Source organism: Colias eurytheme, chromosome 10, assembly GCF_061535395.1.
Source record: "Colias eurytheme isolate Ceu_HAF_F1 chromosome 10, ilColEury1 Martin Lab GWU primary, whole genome shotgun sequence".
Classification (NCBI taxonomy): domain Eukaryota; kingdom Metazoa; phylum Arthropoda; class Insecta; order Lepidoptera; family Pieridae; genus Colias; species Colias eurytheme.
In genome coordinates, this window is record NC_142989.1 from 1610926 (window position 1) to 1627682 (window position 16757).

Below are 16757 nucleotides of genomic sequence, written 5' to 3' on the forward strand. Positions count from 1 at the left end.
ATTTTCTGTTCTATGATCATTCACCTGGCATTTGTCATCTGTGATCTGTCAAAACAGGCATGGTTCTATTTCTATGTAGTGTTGATGATATTATATTCTTTAACATAATTAATAAAATATTCAATTTTTAATGAAATACTAATAGTGATATAAATTTATCTGATATACAATGGAGTACATAGCACCGGAAGATGCCCCAGTCTCTACAAGCACCAGAATGTAAGTTTTATGTTGTAAACAGAGGTTATGTTACGTTTTTATATTTAACTCATTAATGTTCTCGTATTTAATTTCAATATTTCAGATTATGCTGTCAATGTGCAGTTCCTATTGAAGCCAATCCTTCCAATATGTGTGTAGCTTGTCTACGAGCTCACGTCGATATTACCGATGGCATTCCAAAGCAGGCTACATTATTCTTCTGTAGGGGCTGTGAAAGGTAAGTTGCTACTATATAACACAACTAGCTGCTGCCCGCTACTTCGCCGTATAAATTTTCAGCGTACTAACCTTAATTTATTCTAAGCAGCTACCTTTTCCCTTTACACAATTGTTACCTATACATTTTAAATGTAATATCATATTTTCTGTGACTATAGATTTGTAATTGCACGCCTCATAAGCGAAGCGTTGAGGTGGGTACTACTGTCACTTCGCGCAAAACATCTGATTTTTCAAACTTAAAATGTCTTTATGTATCATACATTGCACTTGTAAGATAATACATACACACACATATTAAGAAAAAACACTATTTTTAACGTTCATGATATTTTTGATGTCATTTTTGTTATTTAAACTAGTTAAAAAACAGTTTAAAAAAGTTCTGTCTTGGACGTCCGTGTGTCTGTATGTGCGGATCCTTTTTCTTGTTAACACGATAGCGACCGAAATACTTTACTAATCGAGTCTTTTTTTTTCTCTTACGCTTGAGTATGCTCAGGAATAGAACCCTTTCATTTTTCAGGGTCTGATTCGATGTGGTTTAATTGTTATTAAATAAACAAAAATAATAATTAATAAATATTTATTAAAAAAAAAATATGAGGCGTGCACTTTTGGATTTTCCAAATTATTTTATGTTTTAGGTACCTTCAACCACCAGCAGAATGGGTGGTCTGTGCTTTAGAATCAAGGGAACTCTTGGCTTTATGCCTAAAAAGGCTAAAAGGCTTGACTAGAGTGAAATTGGTAGACGCTGGTTTTGCGTGGACTGAACCACATTCTAAAAGGATTAAGGTAACTTTTCAGTTTAAATTTAGATAGTAGATATTTTAGTTAAAGCTTACTTCAAAAGAAAATATGTTTTTCCCAACTTTTTAAATCCTTTCATAGGAAAAAAGCATTCTTTTATATTGCTGCAAAGTTTATATTTATTTTATTATAACCTAATTCAAACCATATTTTATTATAAGCTGTTCTTGTAACTAAATAATTTATTATTTTGTAGGTAAAACTGACAGTTCAAGGTGAGGTTATGGGCGGAGCGGTCTTGCAACAGACGTTCATTGTGGAATATGTTGTTCAACATCAAATGTGCGACGCTTGCCATCGCTCAGAGGCGCAGGATTATTGGCGCGCTTTAGTTCAAGTCAGACAACGCGCTAGTAACAGGAAAACATTCTACTATTTGGAGCAATTGATATTGAAACATAAGGCACATGCTAATACACTGGGCATTAAACCGAAGCATGGTTCGTTTCAGATTGTATAGTTTTGTAAAGAGTTTAGTTGATATTGCTTAGCCTTAATTCCAAGGTGTTTCTCTAACAAACTATCAATTTTTTCGTATTTTTAACAATAATGTTGAATTAAGTCATGCCACATTGCCAATTTTTTTTTGTCACAGTATTCAAGTATTTAATAAAAAAAATAAGACTTATTTTATTTACATCTTGTACGTATTTTATAAATTCTTCGTTTAATTTTCCAGATGGGCTCGATTTCTTCTACGCATCAGAAAATCACGCTCGCAAAATGGTAGATTTCATTCAATCGGTTCTACCGATAAAGTGTCAACACTCAAAGAAGCTGATCTCGCACGATATACACAGTAACGTGTATAATTACAAGTTCACGTACAGTATTGAGATTGTGCCGTTGTCTAAAGACAGTGTAGTCTGTTTGCCGAAGAAATTGACGCATCAACTAGGATCTATATCACCTATATGTCTCGTTCAGAGAGTTACGAGCACAATACATTTGATTGATGCTAATTCGGGGCAAGGTATGTTAAAAATGAAGCATTATAAATGAAGAGACAAATTATTAGTTACTTTGATATTTGTGAAGATGAATGTGTAAAAATTGTTTGTTGGATTTTATCTCTAACTAGCTGCTCCGCGCGGTTTCACCCCCGTGGCTCCACCCCTGTTGGTCGTAGTGTGATGATATATAGCCTATAACCTTCCTCGATAAATGGGCTATCTAACACCGAAAGAATTTTTCAAATCGGACCAGTAGTTCCCGAGATTAGCGCGTTCAAACAAACAAACAAACAAACTCTTCAGCTTTATAATACTAGTATAGATACTACAGTCTCTTAAATTATTTAATTAATTCAGAGAAAAAAAAAATATTGTTTTATCAATCTAATTATTATTTTTTTTTTGTTTCCAGTGTGTGATATTTCATCTACTGTGTACTGGAGACATCCATTTTCACCAATTTGCAATCCAAGGCAATTGGTTGAATATATTGTTATGGACATTGATATTTTGAAAGAACATGTAGGTATTCAAAAAATTTATAGGTACCTACTCAAAAATGAATTTATTAAAAGAGTTCAAAATTTATATCAACACTAGACTACGCTCGCAGCTTCACCCGCTTGGCTCCGCTCCTGTCGGTCTTAGCGTAATGATTAGACATCGGATTATATGCACTAACAAAATGCCAAAATATGCATGCAAATATGCACTAAAAAAGGTTGAAATATGCACTAAAAACGACTGATTTGCCTAAAATATGCACAATACAAAATCGAAAAACCATTATTATTTCTATATATTTTAATCAAAGATTGTACAAAAACAGCGAAATTTTCTTAAAATTAAATATAGTTTGTCACCCGCGAGCCTAGTGGTGCCACCTTAGACCATTACGGGCTAAATCTAGCCGGTTTTTGGAATTTAACCCGTGTTTTAAATTTTAAGCCCCAAAAGGGTAATCTAGCCCTATTTTGATGGCTCAAAATTAACTTAAAATGGAGCCCATTTTGTAATTTTTTGCCATTTTACCATGCCAAAATAGGGTTTGTTTACTTGCTGAGCGTTCTGATTGGCTAATAAAGGTTAGTCAACCAATCAAAACTCCCGCTACTTAACGAAATATGCACGATTGGGGAAAAAGGCTAAAATATGCACTAACGCCGTAAATATGCAAACATGCAAATGCATATAATCCGATGTCTAGTAATGATATACCTATAGCCTTCCTCGATAAATGGGCTATCTGACACCGAAAGAATTTTTCAAATCGGACCAGAAGTTCCTGAGATTAGCGCATTCAAACAAACAAACTCTTCAGATTTATAATATTAGTATAGATTATTACATTAATGGATATGTGCATATTATTGTGAAATTTTAGATACTTACCGGAAAAGCTTTCGTAATTTTATTATCTTGTGATTCTTATTAGAATTTTGCATGAATTTTTCTGATTTATGTATTTTTTTTTTAATTACTTATCCTATTTTTAACAAATGTTTTACTAATTTAACAAATTAATTTTACAATTCACAGGAAAAGAAAACATTCCCAGGACAAGGTGTAGTCTCGAACAAGCATGTGGTGGCCGATGTATGGGTTGTGAAAGCCAGTGAGTTAGGCTTGGATGTCAGTCCCGTGCACGCTAAAACACATTTGGGTCATATATTAAAGCCTGGAGATACCGTACTCGGGTATGTGGTTAATTTTAAAACTTATGATAATTGGACACATTTGAAAAAAAAATCCTAAAAATTCTTTTTTTACCATATTAAAAATAATATCGCAATCAATAAATTGCGTTTAAAATCCGTTTTTAAACGCAATTTATTGATTGCAATATTATTTTCCGATTTTTAATTTATAAAATACTAGCGGTCTGCCCCGGCTTCGCCCGTGGTACATATTTACGTTTTCTCTACATAAAAATTAAAAACCATCCTCGTACTTCAAGGAATATAATAAAAAAAGAATTATCGAAATCGGTTCAGCCGTTCTCGAGTTATGCGCTTACCAACACATTTTGCGATTCATTTTTATATATAAGAAGATTAATAAATAATAACGCTCTATCGTTTTAAAGTAGATTACATATTTTGAAAAAAAAAGCTAAAATAACTTATTGGCTATACAAGAATCAGATTCTTTACTTTGTAGTTTAAATTAAATTATCATAAACAATTTCATAAAAGATAACCATGATCATGAGAATGTAATATCTACACAAGGCTTTTGTTTTAAATAATCATTCTAAAACACAATGGTCTATCCTCTATCTAATTTTTTTTGTTGACGTGACAACGTCTTATAATTCGATAGAGTCGGCTGCACGCACGAAAAAACATGACTGCGGCGTTACCTCGCTCTGAGGCGTTCCGCTTTCCATGTAAGGCTTGAAGTGCAAGCGAGAGCGCGGAACGAGCGACAAAGAAGCACAATCGGACGTTGTCACGTTCAACTATCGTCAGTAAACCGCCTTTACAGACAAACAATTTTTGTATTTTTGAAGTGAAAACTTCTTTAGCGGCGTTGAGCACTTTTTCTGTAATGGGTATAAAATCTTAAACTCGCGTCAGGACACGTGACCTGATCGAAAAAGCGTAAGACGGATACCATTCCAAAATATCAAACATGCTCAACGTTAATGATAAAGTTTTCACTTCTGCCGGCACTCCCCCAGTGCAACCCGTCTTTTTTTTTTATTCCCCTTCAGCTACAACCTAAGCGATTCGAACGTGAACGATGACAACTTCGACAAACTGGACCGCAGCCACATACCGGACGTGTTCCTTGTGAAGAAGTTCTACGGCGAGCGGTCGGCGCGGCGCCGCGCGCGGAACTGGAAGCTGAAGCACATGGCCGATGAGCTGCACGACGGGACCGGGTCGTCGAACGAGTGAGTTTGAATTTCGAATAATTTTTGATTTTTTTTTTTCGCCTTCCAGTGTTTGCTTTTCAGGAGTTCCCGCCGTTAGTACACCTACGCATTCGCGTGCGGCAGCTAATCTCTGCGAAACTACTGCGTAGCGAAATATCTGCGGAACATTAGTACACAGCAATGTTTTCGCAACTTTTTCGCAATGCGTCTGTGTAATGGCCATTACGCAGTTCCTTGCGAAACAATACTGACAAGGACGCAACTATTTCATCTATCTATGTGCTAGAGTGAGACATATCATATGAGAAATCCTGCCACACTACTGACAGATTTTTCGTTGTTTCGCTGCCGGTGTACTAACGCCTTAACGCCGTCCAAGTCCGTTTTTTATTGCGTGCCAGTCTGGTTTTGACATTTCGAACGTTTTGTCTATGGTTTATATTAGATTCCAAAATAGTACTCATGCCTAAGAACCATCTTAATCAAAAAGTTATGCGATTTACACAGCTATTCAGTTCTCAGTTACAATGTACACAAGCCATAAAGTTTTCTATTACTTTTCTATTCAATTAGGGGGCGTTGAAGTATTACGTAACGCAATTTAGAGGGAGGGGGGGGTCTCGTAAAACGTTTTGATGCGTAATAGGGTACAGAAAAATGTTACAGTGTGTTACAAGGGGGAAAGGGGGGTCAAAAATCTTCCATAATTATATTATTGCAAAACATATAATACATTCATTATTGTTAATCATTTTTATACTTATTTTTTTTGCTCCAACATACATTATTTTAAATTATTACTACTAACTACCATAATACTCATAAATTTTTATACATGATTGGTAACCAGGACCTTTATCTTAAATTTAACAATGAAAACAATCGAATTGTTATTTATTATCAAACCTACTACCATTTCGATACGCAATCTGGTTTGTTGATTCCGAGATAAGATTAACTTCTTAATTAAAAAACAAAACAACATACATACCACAATTTGTGCGATTATCATCTAATTTATGTGTAACTAGGTTATGTACTCGACTTTGATCATTCTTTTCGATTTTGTGCTCAGAAAGTAAAATGTTTTTATGGAAGATTTCTCCAACAAATTCGATACTGATATCGATATATACGATAAATAAAAAATTATTGGTATATTTTTTAGACATCCATTTTTTTTTCACACGACTTGGTGATCCTTGCTTGAGATTTTAGAATTTACAAATTCCTAATTAAAATATCCTTTGCTTTTCATATAAATTTTTATTAACTTTGCATAAGTACTTAGGTATAAGTATTTCTAAAAAAAATTCAAAAATAGTTTATTTTATAACAATTTATGGATGAAAAATACACTACATAATAATATGTATATTGTTATAAATATACGTTTACGTTACGTTTTACGTGAGGCACAAACCTACATGTTTGTGCCTCACGTAAAACGAGGTTTTTAAGATAAAAATACATATCGAATTCTTTTAGTGAAATAACCACATCTTAGTCTATTCGATCTGATTACGCGAAGTACGAAAAACCCCTTTTAATTTTTATTTTGTACTAGCGCACAGTATTTTTTTGACCCTTCTTTTGCGACAGCCTAATTTTATTGAATGAATGTATGGATATATACATGACAAACGCAAGAGTAAAACTCCCATGAAGCTCACTATCATACTTTTCGAAAAAATTCAATCTGAATAAAAAGTACCGGTATTTTATATAATTCAATTTTAATTTTTTATTAATTTTTCTACCATTATAACACATTTTTTTGCATTGCGAGCGTCAAGGCTAGCCATAGGGCCAATTTTCGATCCATTCGGGGAAGAGCTGTGACTTCGCAATTTCGAGATAATCGCATAAATAACAAAATTTCATTTCTTTTTTTGTGACTGAACTTTTAAGAATATGCAAATTATTTTTACTTCAAAACATAGTTATATGTATGGACTACTTCCACAAAAAAAACCGATCGCGAAAAGAGCGGGATTCGCGAGATATTAATTTCTGAAAAAGTACCGGTTCTTTAACGAATTTTTTGTATAAAATCCACAATATAAATTGAACTTATATAGAGTTGCGTTTCTCAGATGACGGAATACTACAGAAAATTTGATGAGACATATTGTTAGTAAATTGAAGTGTCTATAACAAAATATAAAAAATAAAAAAGTTATAAAAAAATTGAGTTAAAATTAAACAAAATTTCTTTATGCAGTAAAATTACATCATTTACAAATTAATCTTAATTATTTTTTTATTGATGTTATTTAGCGTTTATCGCGACATAAGGTGTTATAATAAAAATGTTTTTGCTTTAAAAGACTTTCAATAAATTCTCTATTTGTTTGGTCGGATGACATTTAATTAGATAAATAAAAATAAATAGTTCAAATTTTTTTTATTCAACTCATCCATCAATTGAAATTGCTTTCTCTAGGCACTAGATATCAAGATTACGACTATTTATTTCAACTTATTAGTTGACATTATCGGGGTGTGTGGAGTTTTCGCAATCCAGACTAGAGGGCGCTTTTGCGCGCTGAATCGCGCTATTGAAATGTTTTGTTAGTTACATATAAGATGTAAGCTGATTTCCATGAGTTGGGTTAATTGGTTTGGAGAAATAAGTAAAAAAAAGTAAAGTTGGTAGTTTGAAAAGTAAGGTTGGTTGAATTAGCGTTTTATCCGCTTTAAACGAAAAATCGGTTGGTTTTTTCGGTCCAACCGTTTCAGTTCGTTGGTTGTGGGTCAAAACCCTAATTAAATCTTCTATTTCGTTTTGTAAAGCCATTTATTGGTTGTTGATTTTTGACTTTTCTTTTTTACTTTGTTTTTTAATTTCTTTAATCCAATTATTTTATTTGATTAAATACTTTCACTGCCATTCATACAGTTTTGTATACGTAAAGGCTATGGATAACGCTGTAGCTGGAACCTCTTATCCTTCGGAGGTGGCCGCATACAGGCTAGATGTAGAAACAGGCTGCCATACACTAACTCGATATGATATATACATATATCTGGATCAAGAGAGTAAAAAACTCCATGGTCGCTATGGAAAACCGTTTGACTTATCCAAATCGGAAAGGAATATTTTTGTAAAATCGATTTTTGCAACTATATTAAATACACCCCTTTCAGAACCACAGGAGAAAAATTTTAACAGTACAGAGTAGTCCCCGCGCGCTTGCAAGGGTTAAACGCATTCGCACAGCTGTTACGTTATAAAATAAAATCTGTGAATATGTCGTACAAAACTTTGGAAAATGTTATTCGTGAGTTAAATAAGACTGTGTTACATCTGCAAGACAAAGTAACTTCACTAGAAACGCTCATTCTAGAACAGAATTTGATCATAAAAAAATTTGTTGAAAATAAAGAAATGACCGATCCGGCGGTAGATTTGAGTTCGCCAAGCAAAAAGTGTGATGATGAAGAGGGTAACTCTAAGCAGCGGCCACTTCGCGATGCTCGTCTTCGTGCGCTTACGACTATCAACGTCGCGAAGCCCAAGGTGCGAGCAGGAAAGAAGATGTTACCGCTCGCATCTCCGTCCCCACCGAGCGGCACTGACGGCGAGATCGCCCCTACTACGTGTTCTACGCAAGTCACGCAGAATTCGCAAGACAACTTCGAGGACGCGGATGGTTCGAACGACCGGAACGGAGACGGGGCTAACATGGAATGGGTCGACGTGAGGCGGCGTCGAGTTAGACGTGAGGCGAGAAATGTAGCTCGTGGTACGGCCGCGCCCGGTTCGACGTTATTGGAAGCGTCCGAACGTAAAAGTTACTTACATGTATATTATTTAAAGAAAGGAACTACAGTCGAACAAATTATTGAACATTTGTTATGTATTTGCCCAAATGATAAATGTTTGGTAGAACAGTTGAATTCGCGTGGTGACTATGCATCTTTTAAGTTAACTGTTCCCACAAAAAATTTGGATACTTATATGTCGCCTATTCATTGGGCGGAGGATGTACACATTAAGCCTTGGCGTAGTGGATTTCGCAACCGAAAAACGACACAAAACCCCTAAATTAAAAAGTATTTGTACGCTACAATCGAATTTTGTAAGTGGGTATAGCTTCGGAGAACACCAAATTAAGAAACAATGCGGAAGTAAACCTTTCGAAATATTATACCAAAATGTAAGAGGCCTCCGAACGAAGTTACAAGATTTCTACATTAGCGTATCTTCGATTTTAGTGGATTTATTCGCTATAACAGAAACTGGCTGCAGCGAGTCAATATCAGACGCGGAATTAGTTCCTCCCGGTTACAGTATCATACGTTGCGATCGCATGGACGGCCGCAAGCAAGGCGGAGCGTGTCTTGTGGCCGCACCGCGCTTCGAGCTGCGGAGTGTACCCGTGCCGTGTGACATAAACATCGCCGCTCGCGCATTCGAACTTGTTTGTGCTACAGTGTACTTGAAGAAAAGATATTTATTCACGGTTTGCGTAGTTTACATTCCGCCGAATAGTAATGAGTGCGAATATATGTTGTTATTTAAAACTATCGAAGGGTATTATAATAAATACAGTGATTTATTAGTGATCGGAGATTTCAACTTGTATTCATGTTCATTAAATATATTAAATTATTACGAGTACTTTTTTAGTTATTGTGGATTCACCCAGTGCAACAAAGTAGGTAATATCAACAACCGACAGTTAGATTTAGTGTTGAGTTCATTGAGTGAAGGAAGTTTGGTTAGTGTATGTGAAGCGTCCGAACCGCTGGTGCCGGTGGACGCGTACCACCCGCCGCTGCTGGTGTCGGCGTGGCCGCGCGGCCCGCCCGCTGCCGCTCCTAACTCAGACACAGATGTGAGTACGAATACTTCCTTAGAGTGGAATTTTAATAAAGCCGATTTTGTTTTACTTTATTCTAAAATAGCACAAGTAGACTGGACGGATTTTTATAATTTAGGATTAGATATGAGCTTGAAGTATTTCTATAATGTTTTTAATTCAATTTTCGATTCCTGTGTGCCATTAAAGAAGAAAAATAAAGTATGTTCGAGATACATTTATCCTGAGTGGTACACAAAAGAAATAATTCGAGACATTAAAATTAAAGCGGCACATCATAAACGTTTTAAGGCTAGTAAATCGCAAAAAGATTACGAAATATTCAGTAGGTATAGATCTAAGGTAAAATGTGCGATTGAAATGGCGTTAAACAGTTATCGTCGGCGAGTTGAAGCGAATTTAATAGAAGATCCCAAATCTTTTTGGAAGTTTATTAACAATAGTCGGGTAATAAAAAAATCTAAACATCTGGTTAGCGACGATGGCGAGGTGATGACTGCACAGCAAAGCGTGGATGCATTTTCTGAATATTTTAGGTCGGTTTATATTCAGCAAAAACCAAATTTAGATGTAAACTTAGCGATAACACAAGCAAGTTGTTTAAACGGAGCAGTAAGAGTGCACATCGGGGAATTACAGCTTTGTGAAGTGCTGAAGGCTCTTAGTCAACTTAAGCCAAAGACATCTTCAGGTCCAGACCAGATACCGCCATATATATTGAAGGATTGCCGCCTGGTGTTGGCAAAGCCCCTTCTCCATATATACAACTTATGCCTTAAAACAGCTGTTTTCCCAAACTGTTGGAAGATAAGTCGCGTCGTTCCAGTGCCCAAAGGGGGACGTGGTAACAGAGTGGATGAGTATAGGCCTGTTGCAATATTGCCCTCACCAGCGAAGGTTTTTGAGTCTGCGGTGCAAAAAAGCATATTGACACAGGTACGATCTCACTTGTCAGATGCTCAACATGGCTTTAGATCCGAACGTAACACTGCTAGCAATCTACTAAGCTATATGGTGGATATTATACCCGTAGTCGACGGTGGCGGACAAGTCGATGCGGCCTACTTTGATTTCAAAAAAGCATTCGACCTGGTCAACAATGATGTGCTGATAAAAAAGTTAGCAGAATTTGGATTCACTCCGCATCTGTTAAACTTTATGGCTAATTATATGACGGATAGGCAGCAATACGTAAATTATGCTGGACATACATCAAAACCGTATTTTACCAGATCTGGTGTAGTTCAGGGCAGCAATTTGGGCCCCTTGGAGTTTATTTTGATGATAAATGATCTTCCAAAGGTAGTTCATTATGCGAAGTGCTTGCTTTTCGCTGATGACCTTAAACTATCATTGCCAATAAAAGATATAAGTGATTGTGAGAAACTTCAGAGCGATATTGATAGAGTTGTAGACTGGAGTAAAAATAATTTATTGCAGTTCAACACCTCAAAATGCATGATTATTACTTTCTCTAAAAGTACTCAAAGCCAAATAAGGTATAACTACCATGTAGATGGGGCACAGATGTCGAGGGTAACTGAAGTTAAAGATCTTGGCGTTAATCTCAGTGCTGACTTGAGTTATAGTAAGCACATAACTAATATTTGTAAGAAAGCTTTTAAAAACTTAGGGTTTATATTGAGGATGTCTCGAAATTTTTCGAATATTAGAGCTATTGTTAACTTATACAATACTCTAGTAAGAAGCCAGTTGGAATATAACTCCGTTATTTGGGGCCCGCATGAAATTAAATATAATCTCATGCTAGAGCGCATACAAAATAAATTCACTCGTTACCTTTACATGAGATTATACGGGGTTTATCCTTTCTATCCGCTTATGTATCCGACTTTATTCGTTTTGGGCATGGTGGGATATAACGAGCTGAGGGTTAGAAGGGACCTGGCGTTAATCTCGTACCTGTTCAGGATTTTTAGAGGTAGGATACATAATGCGGATATTTTGGGTAAAATGTATTTGTATGTACCGGATGGATACGCGGGGCGCCGGCGCCGGCCGCCACTGCTGCTGGTGCCGTCCGCTCGCACCAACTTGCTAGGTCAGGCACCTATGACGCGTGCACTTCGTTCACTCAATGAAATAGCAATCAAAACGGATATATTTTGTTGCACTTGGGATGAATTCACGCGAGTAGCTTTATTTGTAATATGCTATAAAAAGTAATGTATTTAGTTTGTATGTTATATTATATTTCTAATTTCGATGTAATCATGATGTAACCAATTAAATGTAAAACCACTATCGTATTGGGAAACTGTAATGTTAGTGTGTGTTTTCAATAAATAAATAAATAAATAAATAAATAAATAAATAAACATTGCTATAAACCGTTTTATCAACAAAGTTGAGAAAAGATATAACGATAGCAACAGAATTTTGTCACAATTTCGAAAAAAAAATAACGCTTGGTTGAATAAGCCTTTTATAAATGATCTTCCTCAAGATGTCATTTCGAAACCTTCTGAGGTTGTGAATGTACCACCTGCCGTCTTGGATGTATCGCCTATGGTTTTGGACGTGCCATCTGAGGTAGCCGATGAACACCCAATAGTTCCCGATCCTCATCGCTTGGTCTTGCGTGAAATTGCCTGTTGTAATAAAGATGAAGAATATGCAAAACTTCATAAACGAACGCAACTTAGAAAACAAAAATCACTAGAATTATTGATTCAGAATGAACCATCAGCAAAACTGATTTCATCATTTACTAAAGTCATTAAATCTCATGACAACAAAAAACTAAGCAAAAAAAGTGCCCATGACTTAGAAGCTGTGATAAAGATATGTTTGGAGTCTGCAAATAAATCAACTGAAGTGTTGGCAAAAATAAATCAGTACAGTAATCCATACTCTCCAGAAGAAGCGCTTGGTATACTTATTGACCGAAAATATAGTGTCGAAACATATAAATTTTTACAACAAGATGTAAATAAAAGAGGTTTTAAAGCTTTTCCACCGTACAGACTTGTAGCAAAAGCAAAACTGGAGTGTTACCCAGAGGATGGAGTCTTGGCAAATGAAGTTGAAGCATCTGTTTCGCTACAAGGTCTGCTTGCACACACATTTAAAAGAATTGTAAGTCTCTGTGATGATGTCATTAATGCGTATTGCGAACGAATGGATTTGGACGAATTGTCTTGTAAATTTGAAGGCTCTTGGGGCTTTGACGGCAGCACAGGCCAATCATTATATAAGCAGAAGGCACCCCAAGATCCTTTGTATGATGAAAATACTATATTTGCCACAACCTTCGTACCATTAAAGGTCATGGAAACGTGCAGCAGTCAAATTCTCTGGGTAAATCCAACACCTCAATCATATCGCTCTTGCAGGCCTCTACATATTCAATATAGAAAAGAGTCAAAGTCTCTTATTCTCAGAGAAAAACAGTACGTTGAACAACAATTAAAAAATTTGTCCCCTATCGCAGCAGCCACATCAAAAGGCTTCATAGTAAAAACTATTTGTAATCTTACATTAAGTATAATAGATGGCAAGGTGTACAATATCATCAACAATACCTTTTCTCAACTAAGGTGTCCAATTTGCGGGTTGACAGCAACTAAATTCAATGACCTGGATTTGGCGTTCTCTACACAAATTAATAAAGAAGCTATAAAAAATGGTCTGAGCCCTCTTCATGCATTTATAAGATTTCTAGAGTTCTTACTCCACTTGGGATACAAAAATGACCCCCGAGTAAGACAGTGGCGAGTCTCAAAGTTGTCACCTGCGGGCATAATTACTGAAGACCGAAAAAAAACAATTCAGGCGCAAATACGGGATCGTCTGGGTATACTAGTAGATGTTGTACGTCCGAACTCTGGAACAACTAATGACGGAAATACTGCTCGAAGAGTTTTCGCTAATGAGGAAAGTCGCGGCATATTTGCAGACATATTAGGAATAAGTAGATGGCTTGTAGATGACATACACGTAATTTTAGTGGCAATTAACTGCGGTCTACCGGTAGACTCAACGAAGTTCGGAATTTTTTGCAGAAATTTAGCCAAAAAATATGTAGCTAATTACAACTGGCACCCCATGACGACGACAATGCACAAAATCCTTATTCACGGCCAAGAAATTATAGAAAACTCGGTACTGCCCGTAGGTGTTTTATCCGAACAAGCTGGAGAGTCCAGAAATAAATATTGGCGATATGATCGCGAACATCACAGCCGAAAAGACGACAGAAAACACACAATGGAAGACTTATTTCATAGGGCATTGGAATCGTCCGATCCAGTTATATCGAATACACGTTTGAGTATGCGCCAAAACAGTATGAAAAAATTGCCTTTGCCCTCTGCTGTTATCGAAATGTTGAAACCATTTCAATTTAATGAAGAAGAAGATGAACACAACGAAGAAGAATCATATTGTACTGAAATTGAAGACAGTTCACTCATTCTAACAAATGAAAATGACGTATTTTTAGTTTAGACATTTTCACATTTCATTTCACTCCCTTAGCTACATATTTTTTCCTGCCAAATCCAAGGTCAAGTTTATTTTAATAATTTTACAAACAAGGAAACTTACAAATTTATGTAATCCTCTTCATAGTATAATGTGGTATAAGTATATAAATAAAGAAAAAAAATAGTAATTGGGGTACCTACTTACCTTTATATGAAAGTATGAAATAAAAATATTGATAAAGTGTGATTTAGGATTTTATACAAAAAAATCGTTAAAGAACCGGTACTTTTTCAGAAATTAATATCTCGCGAATCCCGCTCTTTTCGCGATCGGTTTTTTTTGTGGAAGTAGTCCATACATATAACTATGTTTTGAAGTAAAAATAATTTGCATATTCTTAAAAGTTCAGTCACAAAAAAAGAAATGAAATTTTGTTATTTATGCGATTATCTCGAAATTGCGAAGTCACAGCTCTTCCCCGAATGGATCGAAAATTGGCCCTATGGCTAGCCTTGACGCTCGCAATGCAAAAAAATGTGTTATAATGGTAGAAAAATTAATAAAAAATTAAAATTGAATTATATAAAATACCGGTACTTTTTATTCAGATTGAATTTTTTCGAAAAGTATGATAGTGAGCTTCATGGGAGTTTTACTCTTGCGTTTGTCATGTATATATCCATACATTCATTCATTAAAATTAGGCTGTCGCAAAAGAAGGGTCAAAAAAATACTGTGTAGCGGTCCGCCCCGGCTTCGCCCGTGGTACATATTTATGTTTTCTCTACATAAAAACCATCTTCGTACTTCAAGGAATATAATAAAAAAATAATTATCGAAATCGGTTCAGCCGTTCTCGAGTTATGCGCTTACCAACACATTTTGCGATTCATTTTTATATATAAGAAGATTAACATATTTTTTGTAGTAAGTATGTCAAAAAATTTCTATTCCATAGAATCCATACTAATAATATAAATGCGAAAGTAACTCTGTCTGTCTGTCTGTTACTCAATCACGCCTAAACTACTGAACCAATTTTCATGAAATTTGGTATGGAGATATTTTGATACCCGAGAAAGGACATAGGCTACTTTTTATCCCGGGAAAATGACGCAATCCCGGAAATCCCACGGGAACGGGAACTATGCGGGTTTTAGGTACTTTGACTGCGCGGGCGAAGCCGCGGGCGGAAAGTGGAAACCTAGTAACAAATAAATTATTGACATAACTAGTTCGAATGAAATCAACAAACATATATTTTTTTCTATTGGCATTATAAACATTAATCAAATATCTATATTCATTAGTGATTTTACTTTCATAGATTTCAGATACATAAGTCTGCTAGACTGTCGTGTCCCGTGTAATCGTTATATTTTAAAATCTGGATTTATTTCAAACATTTCATATTGTACTTAACTACAAACAATACCTAAGATATAAATTCTATGCCCCTATGTTTCCTTTTTTTGCGAATTTAACAAGCAATTTTACTTCGGTAACAATAAAAAAGGATCATTAAAACAGAAAACATAGGGGCATAGAAGAAGTTGATAATTATTCTGCTAAAAAAATCAATGCTCTATAATCATAAATTAATATCAAGGTGGATAAGACGAGAAGTAGTATGGAAAAAAACCGCATTTCGATAATACGATATTTCAAAATTTTATTTTATTTTACAGGGACTACAACGAGTTCCTGGACGATCTTGAAGAGGACCCTGCGTTCAGGCAAAACATCAATATATTCAAGGATGAAAAATCGATTCCAATAGACACAGATGATGATATCGACCCGTCTCTCCCGCGTATCACTTTGGCTGAAATGTTGGACGACTTGGTCATTGAAGACGTGGATATGACAGAAGTTTAACCCACGTGTTTTTACAATTTTGCAGTAATAAATATTATCTAGTTATATTGTGTTTTATTTTAACTACAGTCTATTTTGAAATTAATTAATCCTCGAAATTATTATTACATAATATTATTTTAATAGAGTGGTTTAGCAACATTATAGCAATAGTAAAAAAATAGCGTGTGTGCCGAGTGTCAGAAGTGAAACTTCTTTGGCAAGATTACAAGATACCAAAATCGTCGCTTCGCTCCATGACGTGATGGTATTGCTATGACGCAACCTTGAAATTTTACTCTCATCGCGCCTAAAGAAGTTTCACTTCATAGCAAAGAACTCATATCACCCTGGATAAGTTCATTCATAGCTATTAATTATTTAATTAAACAGATTACGAAAGGAAATATGCAGTATGCTATCGGACAATCGTTTATCAATATTTTAAACATGATAGATTGTGGATAATCGAATAATTTTTTTCGCATAATGAGTACATAGTGTGTGGGCTATGTCATGCGGCGAACGTGAATG

The 16757-nt window shown here is 35.5% G+C and overlaps 2 protein-coding genes across 2 annotated transcripts; both read left to right on the plus strand.

The window, feature by feature from the left end:
* The first annotated feature begins 75 nt into the window (after positions 1-75).
* Nmd3 (60S ribosomal export protein NMD3) lies at positions 76-16289 on the plus strand. The gene is made up of 9 exons (XM_090106645.1): positions 76-219; positions 305-439; positions 1089-1239; positions 1451-1694; positions 1934-2227; positions 2620-2729; positions 3747-3904; positions 4924-5106; positions 16055-16289. Exons 1-9 carry the CDS (start codon positions 170-172, stop codon positions 16242-16244), a joined length of 1515 nt encoding a protein of 504 aa, XP_089962771.1. The 5' UTR covers positions 76-169; the 3' UTR covers positions 16245-16289.
* On the plus strand, positions 8325-11979 carry LOC149905008 (uncharacterized). Its single transcript, XM_090106492.1, has 2 exons — positions 8325-9932; positions 11911-11979. The coding sequence occupies exons 1-2, from the start codon at positions 9078-9080 to the stop codon at positions 11977-11979; spliced, it is 924 nt and encodes a 307-aa protein (XP_089962618.1). The 5' UTR covers positions 8325-9077.
* Positions 16290-16757: the final 468 nt, after the last annotated feature.

What these genes read in the sequence shown, in the direction of transcription:
- Nmd3 (XM_090106645.1), top strand. Translation starts at nt 170, where the DNA reads ATGGAGTACATAGCACCGGAAGATGCCCCAGTCTCTACAAGCACCAGA. An exon ending in TTCTGTAGGGGCTGTGAAAG is followed by an intron (nt 440 to 1,088) that starts GTAAGTTGCTAC and finishes TTTATGTTTTAG; the next exon opens with GTACCTTCAACCACCAGCAG. An exon ending in GGGCATTAAACCGAAGCATG is followed by an intron (nt 1,695 to 1,933) that starts GTTCGTTTCAGA and finishes TTAATTTTCCAG; the next exon opens with ATGGGCTCGATTTCTTCTAC.
- LOC149905008 (XM_090106492.1), top strand. Translation starts at nt 9,078, where the DNA reads ATGTACACATTAAGCCTTGGCGTAGTGGATTTCGCAACCGAAAAACGA. An exon ending in CTCCTAACTCAGACACAGAT is followed by an intron (nt 9,933 to 11,910) that starts GTGAGTACGAAT and finishes TGTATGTACCGG; the next exon opens with ATGGATACGCGGGGCGCCGG.